Raw genomic sequence first — 15,870 nt, forward strand, 5'->3', positions numbered from 1 at the left:
ACAATATTTCCCAATCGGTGGATAGGGAGGCGAGGATCGATTGAATGGCCATGTGTACCGCAATCACCTGATCTTACACTATTAGATTTCTTTTTATGGGGATATGTGAAGAGCCATGTATACAAAACTAAACCTTCTGATTTAAATGACTTAAAAGAACGAATAACGCTTGCGATTAGGTCGATCACGCCTGTTATGTTAAATAATGTTAGAAGACAGTTTTATTTGAGATTAGGATGTTGCCAAGACGTTCGCGGTGAACATTTTGAACATCTACTTCATTAACATTCATAGTTCTTTTTCGTGTTCTACATTTTATTACGTTTTGCATTACATTTTAGTTTTTGATTGTATTGTAGCGAATTTCGGTAACAACATGATTTTAATTTATTTTATCTTAATTAATCTTAATAAACTTGAAAGCGACAACATTTTTGAATGGAGAATGAAAAGACCTTTCAAACGATATATCACAAGCCTATACTTCCTTTTTTAAAAATTGGGGGTTGTACCTGTCATTCTAAGGGGGTTGAAGGTAGGGGTTGCATTTTCACGTTAAAGAATGTCAAGTTATAATTTAAATTTGACGTGTTTCGGGATTTTTAAATATGTACAGTAACCTAAATAATGAATTTATTCCATTTGGCTTTTACACACTGTATAATAAATATAGAAAAACAACTATTGAGAACCATTAAAATGAGAAAAATTAGTTATTTGAGTCATTTGATATGTAATGAAAAGTACTACATTCTTCAATTAATCATTAAGTTTCTTTGAAGACCTTATTTGTACAGCTGACGGCAAAGGAATGTTTGGCACTATAACCTCTAACCTCCATGAGTAAGAAGAAGGGCACCATCTTTAAATAGGTCTAGCTCCGTAGGAAGCATTTTGCGATAAGATGATTGACATAAAAGAGTTCCAGAATTTGTAGTTGTCGTTTCCAAGTGTTTGTGGACACCCTTTATGTGTTAATATAAATTCTTACCTCGGGCACTAATTTTTAAATAATTAACTTTTTTTAATTTTTTATAGGTGTTCTTGTCGTAAATGTTACGTGGAGAGGGAAAACATATGTAGGAACTCTTTTAGACTGCACCAGACACGACTGGGCTCCACCTAGGTAAGTTTGTTTTTGGCTTTGGATAGTGTAACCTTATTAAATTGATATTCGGTTGCAGATTCTGTGATTCTCCCACAAGTGACCTAGATAATAGGACACCAAAAGGAAGGGGTAAGTACAGAAGTAGTGTTGTTTTTTTTTATTTAACTGTATTATTTTTTACCTGAATTTACTGAATTTACCTGAATACACTGATACAAATTTTATTTAAAAAGTTGATTTCGCGCGCCTAACTGACATTTAAATTCTTCGGTCGCTTCAAACGTTGTTTGTGAGAAATAGATTCATTCTACAGAAAAAATGCCAATAAACATTTCTGTTCAAAATTATCTCAGCTATATTTCTTGTTTGAAACATTTTTTTCTTTGGCATATAGATTCCTAGTAAATCGATGTTAACCCCCCTACCGGGGGTTTAAGGGGAAGCCCGGGAGTAGGAGTGGCAAACTTTTTTGCATCTTTTTTGGGGTCCCAAAATTGAAATTAACAGCAAAATTTAGCGTGTTCGTATGATTTTTAGATTTTCGTCTCTGACGACTGGATCATGACGAATGGACGTAGTTGCGGAGGCGTCAGAAAACTCAGGAGAGCGTTCTGCGACATGTAACCAATGCCCATTGAGACAAATAAAATAATGCAGACTGAGTAACTGAGTGGTGCATACGCAACATCCTTGAAGAGCATTTTGTATCTCCTTATCTTATTTTTAATCGTGAACCTGTTACATATATCCTGTCTGAAATACCTATTATTTCTTCTGCTATTTTTATTCTTAGTCTTTTTTGACGTTTAGTTGTCTTAGTAACGAGAATGACTAATCTGTCCTTTGGATTTCAGAGGATTCTAAATGTGTTCAACTCATATGAGTCTTTACTATTATAAGTTAGAGTATTTTGCTGAAGTGTGTAATTTGTGCAATAATTTGGGTGCTCCACGCACTAGGCAGCTTTGCTGCCGCAGCCAGGCTGCGACAGTCATTCAAACCCCGACGACTTACGGGAGCCCGCGCACTAGGCAGCCAAGAATTCCTGGCTGCGGCAGCCACTACACGCGCCCGCTGCACAGGCAGCCCGTTGGCTGTCCGCAGCTAAAGCGAATGAGAATTCTGAAGGGAAATGAATATGACTGCTTTTAAAAGTCTCGCACTTATCTTGTGAGCCAGAGCTATTTCCAACGTTTTTACAGTCACCGCACACTTGTCGTGTTAACTAGACCTATCACCAACTTTTTTAAAATTACTTTTGACACCGAACAATTATTTTGGGAAGTTAAAAGTCATAAGGCGATTTGGGGTATATCTTCTGAAGAATACATTGATCGAGAAGTGAAAAAACGAGGATGGGAAGAAATTACCAATATATTGTGCGGCGGCAATTTATCAGCATCTTTATTTTTCGTTTTTACGAGAAAAACGGAAGACAAAACTGGCTGGCGGAAAGCAAGCAAGCAATTTAATTAAAGCCAGCCTGAGACATGTTCACCCCTAAGAATTACGTTCGGGTATAAGAATTCATTGGAGCGAGGTGTATTAACTTAAATAATTAAAGACACTAGTCATTCCACCGCGGTCCAATGCTCCAGACCATCCCTTTCCTCCTTATAGCACTCTGATGCGCGATAGAGGCACAACAATCATCCAAATGCTGTTCATGTGGGAGTCCTGGGTAATAGAACTCCAACATGGTACCATATCTGATTAAAATTTAGGCTAGCGTTAGTCGCTTTATTCCTGTTATCTTCATGTGACTTATCCGCGAATCTAAAATTGCTTACTTAGGCCTCAAGTCTCAGCTCTGGGCTAGGCCCAGTTAGGAGACTTGGTGCTCAAGGGGTTGGCCCCTACTTGCCCGGGTTTTTTTATGGTTTTTGTTAATATTTTTTTGTGGCTTTCGTCGGTTTTTGTTAGTAATTTTGTAATTGTTTTGGTGACCGAAACCGTTTTTTGTGTTTTTTTTTTTGTAGGATGTCCTAAAACATAATCATAATAATTAGTGTATACATAGAAAAATAATCAAATTACCTGGACTGTACTTGCGCTTGTTCAGGCTGGCGGTTGCTATAACTGGCTGCTTACATATGTCGGCTACGCAGCCTAGTGCGCGGGAGCCCTTAGAGTAATACATTTCTAGGAACACAAGTTATTGCTTTATCTTATGAACGTTTTTGACGAAAGTTAAGTTTTTGCCGCGATTTTAATTATCATTAAATCCCTAAAAAATTATTTAGACACATTGAGACCTGTATTTAACGCTCACTTCATAATATTCGTATGGATGATTGCTCATTAGGTCTCTAATTTCATATTGTGCTTAATTTTAAATGTTTGAATATACAATAGTCGCTTTTTCACCAAGTTTTCTACAAAACCGTTACAAAAAAAATTGTCTGATGATTATTTTCTTGAAATGATTATTTTTTGGCATTGATTTTCGATTGCAGTTTTCTTCCCTTAAACCCAACTTCTCCAAACAGTTGATCCAATCCTGTACATAAGTCAATACATATTACCATATTACTATGTATGTACACACTTGATTACCAAGTATTTTTTTAAATAGTCGGAATTTTGTGGTTGGAATTCTGGTTTTAATAATACATAATTACTAGTTCCATAATCTCTCAAATTACTTATGAGGTCATTTGTTGCTGACCTCATTACATTCCTTTATCTAATTTACAACTAAATAGTACATTTTTATTAGCTTATGACTTCAAATAAACAAATATACTCATTATTCTTAATTATATGTTCAATTTTATCTATTTCAATTAGTTATTTTCACCAGGAAGGTTATATTGCCACACTGATTACTAAATTCAACATGTACTATATATCTATAAGTCCAATCAGGCTTGTTTTGAATGCACAATAGTGCTATTAATGTCAAACTTTGCAAACTTCGAATATGACTACCTTGTTTTAAATAAATAATGGATTCGACCCTTACTTGATGGAAATTCATTTTATATAACATTAAAACACTCAAAACTTTTGTTTTCAAAACTTCTACAAAATTTATTATAGAATTTTATCACTACAGCTGTTTCGGCAGCGTGTCTTTCTCAAGTGATGTATTTTTGGTATGTTTTTACACTTAATAGTCATAAACTGAATAGGTTGAGGAAGGAAGAACTGTTTGTCTCAAGTTGGTTATTCAGAATTCTGTCTGATTTTTTTATTTGTTAATTTTCATAGATTCTAATAAAGATAGCTTTAGGCTTTTATTTTGGATGTGAAGAATTTGAAATTCGTCATTAAAAGAATGATTCTGGTCTAGAAAATAAAGTGCATACGTAGAATCTGTTTTTCTATTATTGAATACCGTTTTATGTTCTGCTATACGTTTGTTAAAAGTTCTACCAGTTTGACCGATGTAAGTTTTTGGGCAGTCGCCGCATTTAAGTTTGTATACACCACTGTCGTAAGTGCTTTCTCGTTAGTTGATACAACTAGGCTTCCCGTTCTTTTTACCAACAATCTTTTATTCCATTATTGGATATATCAGATTTTACTTTGCCTTCTTATTCATAGTTCCACATAGATAGTTTTTGGTAAAGCTATTGCTAAAAATGTTTCTCACGGTCTATAATTTGTAATATTTTTTCGTGAGTTTTTATGTAGCCAATATTGCGATAAGTTAATCTAAAATTTCATTTTACTTTCACAGAAACCCGATCATCAGTGCACAGTAAGCTGCGAAATGGTGGTGGTGGGGCCGGTGGCAATGCTGGGGCCAAAGGCAGGCGCGGCGGAGCTGCAAACGGTTCGGGACCGTCCACGGCACCTTCGTCGCCGACACCATTCGTTCCACCACGGCCTGATGCAGCGAACAAACGGAAAAGCAGAGCTGGAGAAGAAGAGACTACACCCCAACCCGGCGGAGCTGTCAAGAAACCCAAGGCTTCACCAGCTCCCGTCGTTACGGCACCTCCAGCACCTTGTACGAGTCCTCCTCCATCGCCAGTGTTACTGGAGTGTCCCGAACCAAATTGCTCGAAAAAGTACAAGCATATCAATGGCTTGAAATATCACCAGTCGCATGCCCACGGCCATGGGTCCGTTGACGACGAAGACACAAAGGACGTTACGTCGATGTCAGAGAATGATGAATCGAACATCGAAGCTCCTAGTCCGAGTATGGTAGCTGTTAAATCACCAGATAAAAGCCAAGAAAGTCCGTTGACACCTCCACAGCAACAGAAGAAAGAAGAACTTCCATTACTTCTAAGAGGTTGGTGTATACATAAAAAAATTACTATACATTAAAAAAGTTTTTTAATCTTCAAATTTCATACTTTTTTCTAACACAGAATAGTGTTGTTTTTTTACATGTAATATGTATTTTGTTTTCTCTGTGTTACATGTTTGAGTCGTTTTATTTTTATTACAGAACTGTTAAATCCTAAAAATTATTTTTTGCTTAGTTCACAGCTGTGATGTTTTATTTTTTCCTATTGGTCTTTGTAATGATCTGGTCAAGTATCATCATATATATGATTCCGTGCTTCTTAAATCATGTGAATATTATGTTACTAAATTTCCACTATTGATTTGCAAGGTATCCCACGAGGTCTATTACGCTTGTTTTTTTTAATATTGTATATACAATTCTCAACTCTTGACATATATTTAATATATTTTGTACATTTTTTGATTCTGCTTTAATGAAAAACTTATTTCTGGTACTAATGATTCAGGAGATAGTAGTAAATAGGCTATGTGATCAGGGCCTTATTGTCGGAAAACTCATATTATTTATTATAGGAAAACGTTTAAAAAAGCTAAGACACAGTCTGCTCATTTTTGACGCGTTTCTAGGTTTAGCTTGAGGCTTTTTTCAAAAGAGGAAGGAAAGGACAATCTAATTGTATATGATACGTAAATTTCCTACGTTTTACGTCAGATATCATGCAAAATGTCATGTTTTACGTCAAATGTCACATATAATGTCATTTTGTCACGTCAAATGTCACATATAATGTCATTTGTCACGTCAAATGTCACATATAATGTATTTTGTCACGTCAAATGTCACTTTAAAATTTAGTTACCACGTAAAATATTACTTTCCACATAAAATGACAGTGAAACGCCATTATCGAAATGGAACGTGCCAGTTTATTTGGCATTTGACAAACAACGTGGTATTTCTCGTGAAAAGTGACATGTTACGTGACATTTAACATAAGACGTGACATTTTGTGTTGATTTTTCTTCATAATTACACTGCCAGACCCCTCTCTTCTTCAAAGACGTTTCATTCTATATGCTGTTCAAGAATGATATAGAAAAACGTCAAAAATGATCAGAATGGACCTTAGTTTTTATATTCGTTTGTCCTTGAGAATTAATATGGGCTGCCTCTAACAATGAGCTGCCTCTTAGATACAGCCTATTTACTGATAATACATATTTATTTTCCAATTTAATAAAAAAAAATAGATGTTCTAACATGAATAATGCAATACTTGCATATGTCTCTCAATACTATGGTTTTTATAGAACTTCTTTGGTTGGTTATGTAGAACGACTAGTTTTTAATACTTACATTTTTAGATTCATAAGAATTTACCTTTATAAAATATCAATTTTAATTTACGTGAGAAGTTGAATATATTTTACGTCTCTTTAGGCTCCAATCTGCTGGAGGTACCTAGCCAACCAGGTACTCCGCGTAGCACACCACCTTCACCAGCTACCCCTCAAAGCATACAGGAATTGCCACCGGTAGCTAGCTCACCTACTGTGCCTATCGTCGAGCCACCCAAAAGTGTCGTCAAGCCGGGAGTGTTGAGGTATACTTCTCCTGATGAGTATCCAGTTGGTGTTGGTTTATTCTCTGGAAATAAACCGCAAGTGCAGGGTAAGTTAGTTTAGTGCCTTTTCTCTTGTAATCTTGGTATCTCTAAAGAGAAGCTCCAATAAATATTTTTCGTCGCTAATTTCAATCGAAAGAAAAGAAGGAAAGGCAATCCGGGCCTTAGATTAAAGTCGTAGATGGTAAATTTGCAATAATACGATTATACAAAAGGATAAAAAGTGGTTAAATAATAATATATCCTAGTTGATTTTGCAAAATCGCCGATAATAATAGTCTGACCAGCGTATGGACATGTTGTCTAAAATTCCACTATAACCAGTCCTGGAATAATACCACACATTGGAAAAAGACTTTAGAAATTATCTCATTCGGTATAAATAACTACATCACCTATAGGCTAAAGGATAGCCAGATTCTGTGTATCAGCAGTTTGTTGCACAAAACTATCCACGGAGAGCGTTAAGAAGCTTTACGGACGTGAATCAAACAGCAAATGACATAAATGGAATCCACAGGAAGGCATTTGTGTTTTTTTGTGACACAAAAAAAAACCAGGACATACCAGACAAGTCAAGGACAAACCAGCTTTTTATCTTCTAATTAATAAATTAAAATACAAAACACGTTTATAATTTCTTGTTTTAATTCTTAAATCTAATTTTATTTTTAGGAACGCCAATATCAAATGCTGGTCCGTTATCAACAGCAAGACCTACTACAGTACCCTTAGAACAGCCTGTTGTTCAACCTGAGCCACCAACCCAACCACAGTCATTTACTAACCAGTTACAATCGCAAGTAGCACTATCTTCACCACAATTCACACAACCGCCCTCAATAATCATACCTTCCCAAAACCCTAGCAACACTACTGGACAACCATTATCACCTCATATGCCGCAGAGCCCCAAGATCGCTCAGTTCAAGGTATGCATATATAAGTAATAATCCGTGGTTTTTAATACATTGCTAATTATGTTTCATAATTCATAAGTGCATTTTTTTAATTCTCATATTTCGTAATTTAGGTTAAACCGACATCATCATTAATGCCCGACGAGAAGAAACAGCAAACCTTGAATCAAAGTTGCCCCAAGACTCCAAATTTCACAAAAAAGAAGAATAGAAAATCTCCAGCCGGCAGTCCTCATCCACCTCAATCCGAACAACCTGTTTTTGGCTCTGAACAGAGCGGTCGTGAAGAAGTAAGTAAAGTATTTTCAGTTTTTTTTTTATTTGTAATCATCCACATCAATGTTACAATGCAATTTTATTAGCGGAATAGTATTTTGTGTTTTGAGTAAATGTCTTGTTATTGGGTAAAGTCCGCTTTATCGTCTTTACAGTTTATTTGTTGAGTAATGCCTAATTACTAGGTAAAGTCTGCTTCATCGTCTTTACAGTCGCTTAGTATATCCTCTTCTTATGGTTATATCTTCATTGAAGGTTGGCAACAATCTCAGTGCAAACCAGTCCAATGTGTTATATTTTACAACCAAGAATGTTTGCGTGTTTTCAGTCCCCTCCTGCCTTCTGTTTTCTTTTGATAATTTTAAAAGCTTTTCCGTTTCTTATAACATGTTAGAAACCAATTCTCCTGATTGAAACTTTCAAGAATCTAATTGCATAAATGATTCATCCAGGATATTTTCAAGAGTTTTCTATAAATACACATTCGTCTTAAAGTGTTTACTTTGAGCATCCAGGTGTCACAGCGGTTTAAAAGAACTGAGTAAATATATCAGTGAACGAAACGTATTGATGTTGTTACTGGTTACATGAGAGATTACTCATTTTAAATGCTGATCTTTTTTATACTCGACATCTCACAACTCGACAACTCTATACTCGAGAGCTAACGTCTACATCAGGAACTATATTGCTCTTTCACTGTTCGAGGTCGCAGCAGGTTTTTGCCAGATTCTTATCTTTTTCTGTTGATTTGAACTTCAAATTAGTATTTTTTTTGAACATAGAACCCAATATTTTTCGGTATGGTCTGCAATACATCAAATTAAATTCTGTTTAAGGAAATGGGAGTATTTCAGAAAATACATGAAGTTGTTTCAAATAAATTCTTACGGCATTCATAGTTTTAGGATCCCAGCAGTCTTTATGGTCCAAAATGCTTTCAAATAACTATTAAGGATGTCGGTATTGGTAAACTCTTTTTACTATTCTCCCATTGTACATCTATCTGGTGAATTCTACTCGAAGAAACCTTTTTTTGGGCTATGGCATCTAAAGCTTTTTGAAAGATTTAGACAAAAAAAGCATCGATTACGCTCAAAGTTTCGAAAAATTCGTCTTTAAGTCTTATTAAGCGCGATCGGTTGAGCACAAAAATTGCGTTTTGAAACTTCTTAACTTTCCTGTTAACAATTTTTTTTTGAGTGTTCTATTGGACGTCAGTCTACTTACAAGTTTAACATATTTAATTTGGCATTTATCTTCAGGTACAAAGTCCAGCATATTCGGACATCTCAGATGATGGAGCGCCTGTTATAGAAACGGAAATGCCCGATAAGAACAAAACTCAAGATAAGAAAGCGGATCCCAGTCAACCGTTGCCTCATATGGCCCAGTACGGTATGTACCATCCGTTCTATGGACAACATCATCAATATTTAGTACCGCCCGCCCAAGAAAATAAACCCAAGGAATCAGAGAAGCAACCAGAAAAAGTCGTAGAAAAAGAAGCCAAGAAAGAGGGAAACGAATATCCCTCAAAGGTTCTACAACAACATTATTATCCATATGGTTATGTTCCTGGATATGCCTACAATATGGATTCAAATTACGGTGGTAGGTTTAAAAGATATTTTAGTTATTTTAATATCTAGATCTATTACGTATTTTTCGGTATAAATAATAAACTTTTTTTTGTAGGTGTTCAAATGGTTCAAGATGACAAAATAAAAGAAGAAAGATTAAAAGAAAACCCAAGTCCTATCGAGCAAAATGTCAAACAGCCAACCCCTATCCCTAACCCGATACAAGTCCCAACTCCTGGCAAAGTCAAAGATCCAAATATTAAAGACAAGCATCAAAACGAAAACCATCAAATCCTAAAGGAAAGTATAGAAATTAAAAATCAAATGAATCCTTACTTGTACTCCAGGCAACCACAACAACAACAACAGCAGCAACAACAACAGCAGATGTCACAACAACAACAACAACAACAGCAGCAGCAACAGCAACAGGCACAACAACAGGCGCAGCAGCAAGCACAGCAACAGGCTCAACAACAAGCCCAACAACAGGCGCAGCAACAAAGTCAACAGCAACAGCAACAAAGTCATCACAGTCAACGGGAAGAAGAAGTGAGAAGGTTTTACGTGTATTCAGATCAGAGGCGCAAAGAATCTCAGCCTATGCCTGAACATAAATCAAGTTCTACACCTAATAAGGTTAGTAAAATCATGCTTTGGTAGGTTTATAACAAATCTCAAATTGAGCACCAAAAATTGAGCAACATAACAGATAATGCATTCCATTTTGAAATTGAGTATAAGTATAAATGTCAATCAACCAATATGCTATCTAACAGCCCTTGTAGACCCTTAGCTGCATTATAAATATACACATAAAATAATTCCACTTTTGTAATTTTAGGTTCAAATGCCTCAGAGTCCAAGTATAAAACCAAAAGAGATAAAAATGGAGGAAAAGAAGGAAAAAGAAATCAAACAAGAGGGTGTGAAACCGACAATGGAGACCCAAGGTCCCCCGCCTCCGCCCACTTCGCAGTACGCTTACATTCACCCTAGTTATATGCAGCAAGCGCACTACGGAGCGCTACCTTTTGATCCCAACCACCCCATGTATAGGGGCATCATGGTACCAGGTCCGTATAGTGGAAGTCCATATTTGCATCCGCCTATACAAAGGTAAGAGACATTTTTAGTAATAGTCATAGACTCGTTTGAATTTTTTCGTTTTTCAAAAAATACAACCCATCCTTCGACAATTTTAAATATCCAAGACGTAAATGTATCTGAATAGCGCATGGCACGAACTAACACCTAGCAGCACCTTGCGGATAGCCTCTGACAGAATCCACGCGGATCGCTCTTTGGAGGTGACCGATCGTTTAAGCTGAAAATACGCAATTTCGCGCATCTTACCACGATCAAAACATTAACAGTAAAGTCTCGTTTTAGCGGTGGATACATTCCACAGAAAGGCTCATATATAAAATTGCATAAAAAAGACATTATTTTCCTTGAAAAGGTAGGTAGGTAGGGATATACAAGTGGATGTTTTACAAAGTTGTCTCGTTTTAAAACGTGTTGAAAATAGCTTAATTCTTCAATACTCTTCCAGTTTAAATCATGTTTATAAAGCGATATAAGGCTGAATGCTCGAATAAATGAATTTTTTAATCAAATAAATGACAGATATCGAGCACTGCTTCTATTATTAAATCTTGCCCAAGTACTTTTGCTCCTAGAGCATCTTCAGGGGTATTTCGTCAAATTTCGTCAAACAGTTTAAAAATTATTAAAAACGACGAAGCTACATATTGGGTGGCATCAGGAGAGAGAATGGCTCCTTGTCTGAACGGAAATGTTAAAGTGCCACTTTAAACAAGAAAAAAGTCAAAATTCTTGACTTCCGCGCCTATTCCCCGTACACATTTCGTGAAATCACTAATGTAAATACTTCATTACATTTGTTTTTTTTACAAAACTCTCTGTTTGTATTATACACACATTAAAAGGTTTTTTTTTGTAATTTTCAGGTATCACGCTCCTGAAGACTTGTCTCGAGCTCCACCTCCGACTAAAGCTCTTGACATGCTGCAGCACCACGCTCAATATTACTCTTCCCATAAAATCCACGAACTCCAGGAACGAGCTATAAAGTCGCCGACACCGAAAACTTCCATGGCGAGTTCTAGTCCATCGACGAATAATCCCGTTAGCGGAGCAGGAGGTGGGGGAGGCGGCGGTCCACCACCTCCCGGTCCACCATCTGCCCAAGTACAGATGAACGCCCCACCGACCTCTCAGCCCGGTGGTGTAGCACCAACGAGTGGCAAGCAAACACCCGGCGAAGGAAAGGAATCGAGATCTCCGCCTCCACAGAGGCACGTACATACACACCACCATACACACGTTGGACTTGGATATCCAATGTACCCCGCCCCTTACGGAGGTAAGTCATAATTTACTTTTTTGCTGTAATGTTTTTGAAAAGTATTTATAAATAAACCACTGACAACAAACTGTTGGTCTCCAATCTTCATTTATTCTCTATAAAGGAATTCTCTATATCATGTTACTAACATTATGTTTTTGTTTTTCAGCTGCAGTGTTAGCTAGTCAGCAGGCAGCAGCCGTGACAGTGATTAACCCCTACCCGACTAAATGAGTGTCCCCGTGCTCCCCCAAATACCAGACTGATAAGAAAGGAGCAGTGTTGTAGTGACTTTGCATTCCATAATTTTTCGTCTCTTTTATCGAGTAATGTGTGACACTGTTCTTCGTTTTGATCCCCATTGACTTGATTTAACTCGTAAGAGAACATATATAGCATATAAAAGAGCGGGAATATTTTTTTGACGAAGAAAATATTTTTAGTTTAGTAGAAGGATGGAAAAAACGTTTTTAGGGTAAAAAAGTAACAAAAAAAAACATACCTGTAAATATTAATTGCTTTTTGTTTAAATTTATTTATTAAATACCCAGTGTTTCTATTTGTCGTAGATGGTTTTACTAATACGATGTTTCGAATTCTCAACCTTTTAATAACGCAAAAAATATTTCGTCTTCGTTGAACAAATCGTGTCCCATACAAACAGCTGTACTGCTATTGGATGCAGACTAGTTGTATATTAACTAATTACTAATGAATGTATATAGTGTAAAGGCGTACTGTCTTTGGAAAGTCATGTTTAGATGAAGTACTTGTAGTAGACTGATATATGATACTTGACCTATTACAAATCGAGATTTGGCAATGTCGTTAATTTGTGGTTAAATAATTTTTAGCAGTTTTGATACTTTTTGGGGAAATTGTTTTTATACAACCAGCACTACTGTTTTTGTGTACATTTTTAACGTTCATATTTTAATGGTACTTCTCTGTCAGCAGGTGAATAAAAACATAGAACTTTAAGATCCGTATATGTGCTTAAAACCCGTATTTAGAATGATATTAGGGCACGAAATGCATCGTTTTGATTACCAAATTCTTTTGAAACACCGGTTACCACTGCTTAAAAAATTTTTTCTTCTATTAAAAAAAAACAGTCATTAGTGTTGTTAAAATTTTTTTAACACCATGGTCAAAATTTTGACATTATTGGTCATTTTATCTACAGATTCTCAGAAGAGTTACAAGTACTTTCAGTTATTTGTTTAGAACTGAAAACTTCAAGTGCTTCCACCCCATACAATGCGATTTTGAGATCATTAAAATCCATTCTTTACTGTTAACTCTTTAAGTACCATGATAACTGACTTTATGTGTCATTTTATATAAACAATTTTAACAAAAGCATTTGGTGACGTCGTAGTGATTTCTCATGTTATTCAAAAGTTTAGTCTGACCATAACATTAGTTTTCGTCAGAAGTATTTAATTCCTGAGATATTGATGAATAGGTCTGAAAAATGGCATAAATGTCAAATTTTTCTAATTCCTACACAATTTTCTGGTCAATTTGATAACGCGAATTACGAATCCGTGAAAATGTTTGCGAATCGGTGCCTATATACCACGACATCGACAATTAACTTCACATCACACCAACAAGAATCACCAAAGACTTTCAACCCTCTGCCTTAGCGAGAATCTTCCTCTTGTTGTCCTATTTCAGCCTGCCATTCGGCGATAGTCCGAACCCCAGCGAGTTCAGTTGCGAGGTTCTCCCCTCCCGTTGTTTTGAAGGGAGCAGCTCCCTGGTAAATTTGTGCATTCATACCCACTATCACTTATCCCTCATTTTCTCCACCACTTCATTTACGGAATTAAACATTCTACAGTTACACTCCTTTCCTAACCTTTTTTCATCCGCCCAACGCTCACATTTGGATATCGTGTGTATCACATTCTCCGAAGGACCACAGTTAAGGCACTGGTCTGACCGTGCCTTCCTGAATCTGAAAAGGTAGCTAGAAAAGGAAGCAGCCATGATCTGTGGGTACCCACGTAAGGTAATCCATCTGTCTATGCCCACAGTCTACTCAGCTTTGCAAATTCGGGATTAATGACTGCGCCATATCACGTGTTACCTCCCACTTTTCTTGCCACTTGGCGATCGAAACAGATCTCCCGGCCAACCTACCGTCACCAATGTACCGCTCCCTTGGCCGTCACCTGGCCAACACATGTTAGGGAACACAGTCAGGTCCACCGATATTAAACATTATCCTCCTCAACCCAACCTAACCTATCTTAACGTAACTTAATCTAAACTAACCTACCTCAATTAATCCTTAACAAACCAATTTTTATAGAGTAACATCGGCTCGCTCGCACCTTGAACATCATTATTTTTATGACTAATCAACGTTGATTTCTCTTGGTCTCTCGTTGCCTAGAAGCCGTATTACAACAATTCTTACAGATTCCAGTGTTATCAAATTAATCAGAATATGCAATTTTAAAACAAATTCATTTTGTAGGTACTTTAAAAAGTTAGGCAAGTCTTATTCGATGATATCTCAACAACTAAACATTTCCGGTGAAAAAAACCTCATTTTGTCATCCTTTACTTGATTTCCGAAAAGAATTTTCGCTACATTTAGTATGCGCTTAAGTCGAACATTTCTTGTTACCTGATATCATAAATATCTTTGGAAATAAACCCAAAATTATACTTTTTATTTGGTTTTTAGTTTCCAGATTGGAAGAATTTTTTTGTTTTGAAAATTTTTACTATAAACCAACCTAAACTGATGTTAAAAGAGTAACATTTTCGTATTGTGGTGGTTTTGTAAGGTCTAACCTTCCACTAGATATAAAATTGTATGAAAGGTGTAGCACTGAACAATTCAAAGTGTGTAACTTTTATTTTTCCTTATTTAAAATACGGTATTGTAATCTGATTAAGCAAAAGATAGGAAATTCAATTCTCTAGGTATTTGTAACTATTCGTTTGCTTAGCAAGAATTAAAGATTTTTTTGGGACAGATTTTGTTTGAACCTTCCAAAAATCGTGAACTGTAAATGTAAACGCCATTGCCAATTCTCTGTATATGAGATACTGTGTATTTTTTAATGTAAACTGTCTTCTTTTATTATGGAAAATTACGAGACCTAGACTTATAATAACGTTTAATTTTTTATTAAGAGCTTCATTCCAGTTTTAGTGGGATGTTTGTATAATTATTACAAAATTTTTTTCTCTCTTAATAAATGTGGTCTGTACATCTTGTAATGTTCTGTAAATATGCCATGACATTTGCATCTTATAAGACTTTGCTTATAAAATAAATGTTTCTTAAACTATTGAAAGATGTCGAAATTTTATTTCCGTTTTTTAGCTTCAATATATTAATATATATAATAGTAAAGATATTAATATATAATGGTCCCGTTCATAGACATATTATTTAAAGACAATATTTCTTTCTTTACAGCTGAAAGGTCACCAATTTAAAACACGAAAAATTATTAAAGAAAAGCAAAAACTTATTACCTAGTGCCAGAAAATAATCGTTATCACAAATTAGACATTAAGAATATTTAAGTGTTTTTGTTACTGTTAGTATTTTCCACTGCCATCTTTACATTTGAACTGATACCGTTAGTTCCCTTTTGCTGAAGAATCTTTCGAGGATTTTGGCCTTTAACTGTAACAATTTGCATTAATATCGTTTTTGCCGATTACATTAACCAAACAACTTGCAAACCTCTTAGACAAATAAGCGTTCATGTGATGATAGATTGTTCAATAAGTTTTGTTACTC

The 15,870-nt window shown here is 35.8% G+C and overlaps 1 protein-coding gene across 5 annotated transcripts in view; it reads left to right on the forward strand.

The window, feature by feature from the left end:
* sbb (scribbler) overlaps positions 1 to 15,417 on the forward strand; it is a 297,475-nt gene extending 282,058 nt beyond the window's left edge. For all 5 annotated transcript variants that reach the window (XM_072539798.1, XM_072539797.1, XM_072539801.1 and 2 more), the window contains 11 exons: positions 1,039 to 1,126; positions 1,185 to 1,237; positions 4,794 to 5,357; positions 6,759 to 6,989; positions 7,618 to 7,874; positions 7,976 to 8,152; positions 9,404 to 9,752; positions 9,837 to 10,360; positions 10,566 to 10,840; positions 11,695 to 12,110; positions 12,262 to 15,417. In XM_072539798.1, coding sequence (XP_072395899.1) covers positions 1,039 to 1,126; positions 1,185 to 1,237; positions 4,794 to 5,357; positions 6,759 to 6,989; positions 7,618 to 7,874; positions 7,976 to 8,152; positions 9,404 to 9,752; positions 9,837 to 10,360; positions 10,566 to 10,840; positions 11,695 to 12,110; positions 12,262 to 12,326 — 2,999 coding nt within the window. In that variant the 3' untranslated portion in view covers positions 12,327 to 15,417. The remainder of the gene's footprint in view (positions 1 to 1,038; positions 1,127 to 1,184; positions 1,238 to 4,793; positions 5,358 to 6,758; positions 6,990 to 7,617; positions 7,875 to 7,975; positions 8,153 to 9,403; positions 9,753 to 9,836; positions 10,361 to 10,565; positions 10,841 to 11,694; positions 12,111 to 12,261) is intronic.
* The last annotated feature ends 453 nt before the right edge of the window (positions 15,418 to 15,870 follow it).

Source organism: Diabrotica undecimpunctata, chromosome 8, assembly GCF_040954645.1.
Source record: "Diabrotica undecimpunctata isolate CICGRU chromosome 8, icDiaUnde3, whole genome shotgun sequence".
Taxonomy (NCBI): domain Eukaryota; kingdom Metazoa; phylum Arthropoda; class Insecta; order Coleoptera; family Chrysomelidae; genus Diabrotica; species Diabrotica undecimpunctata.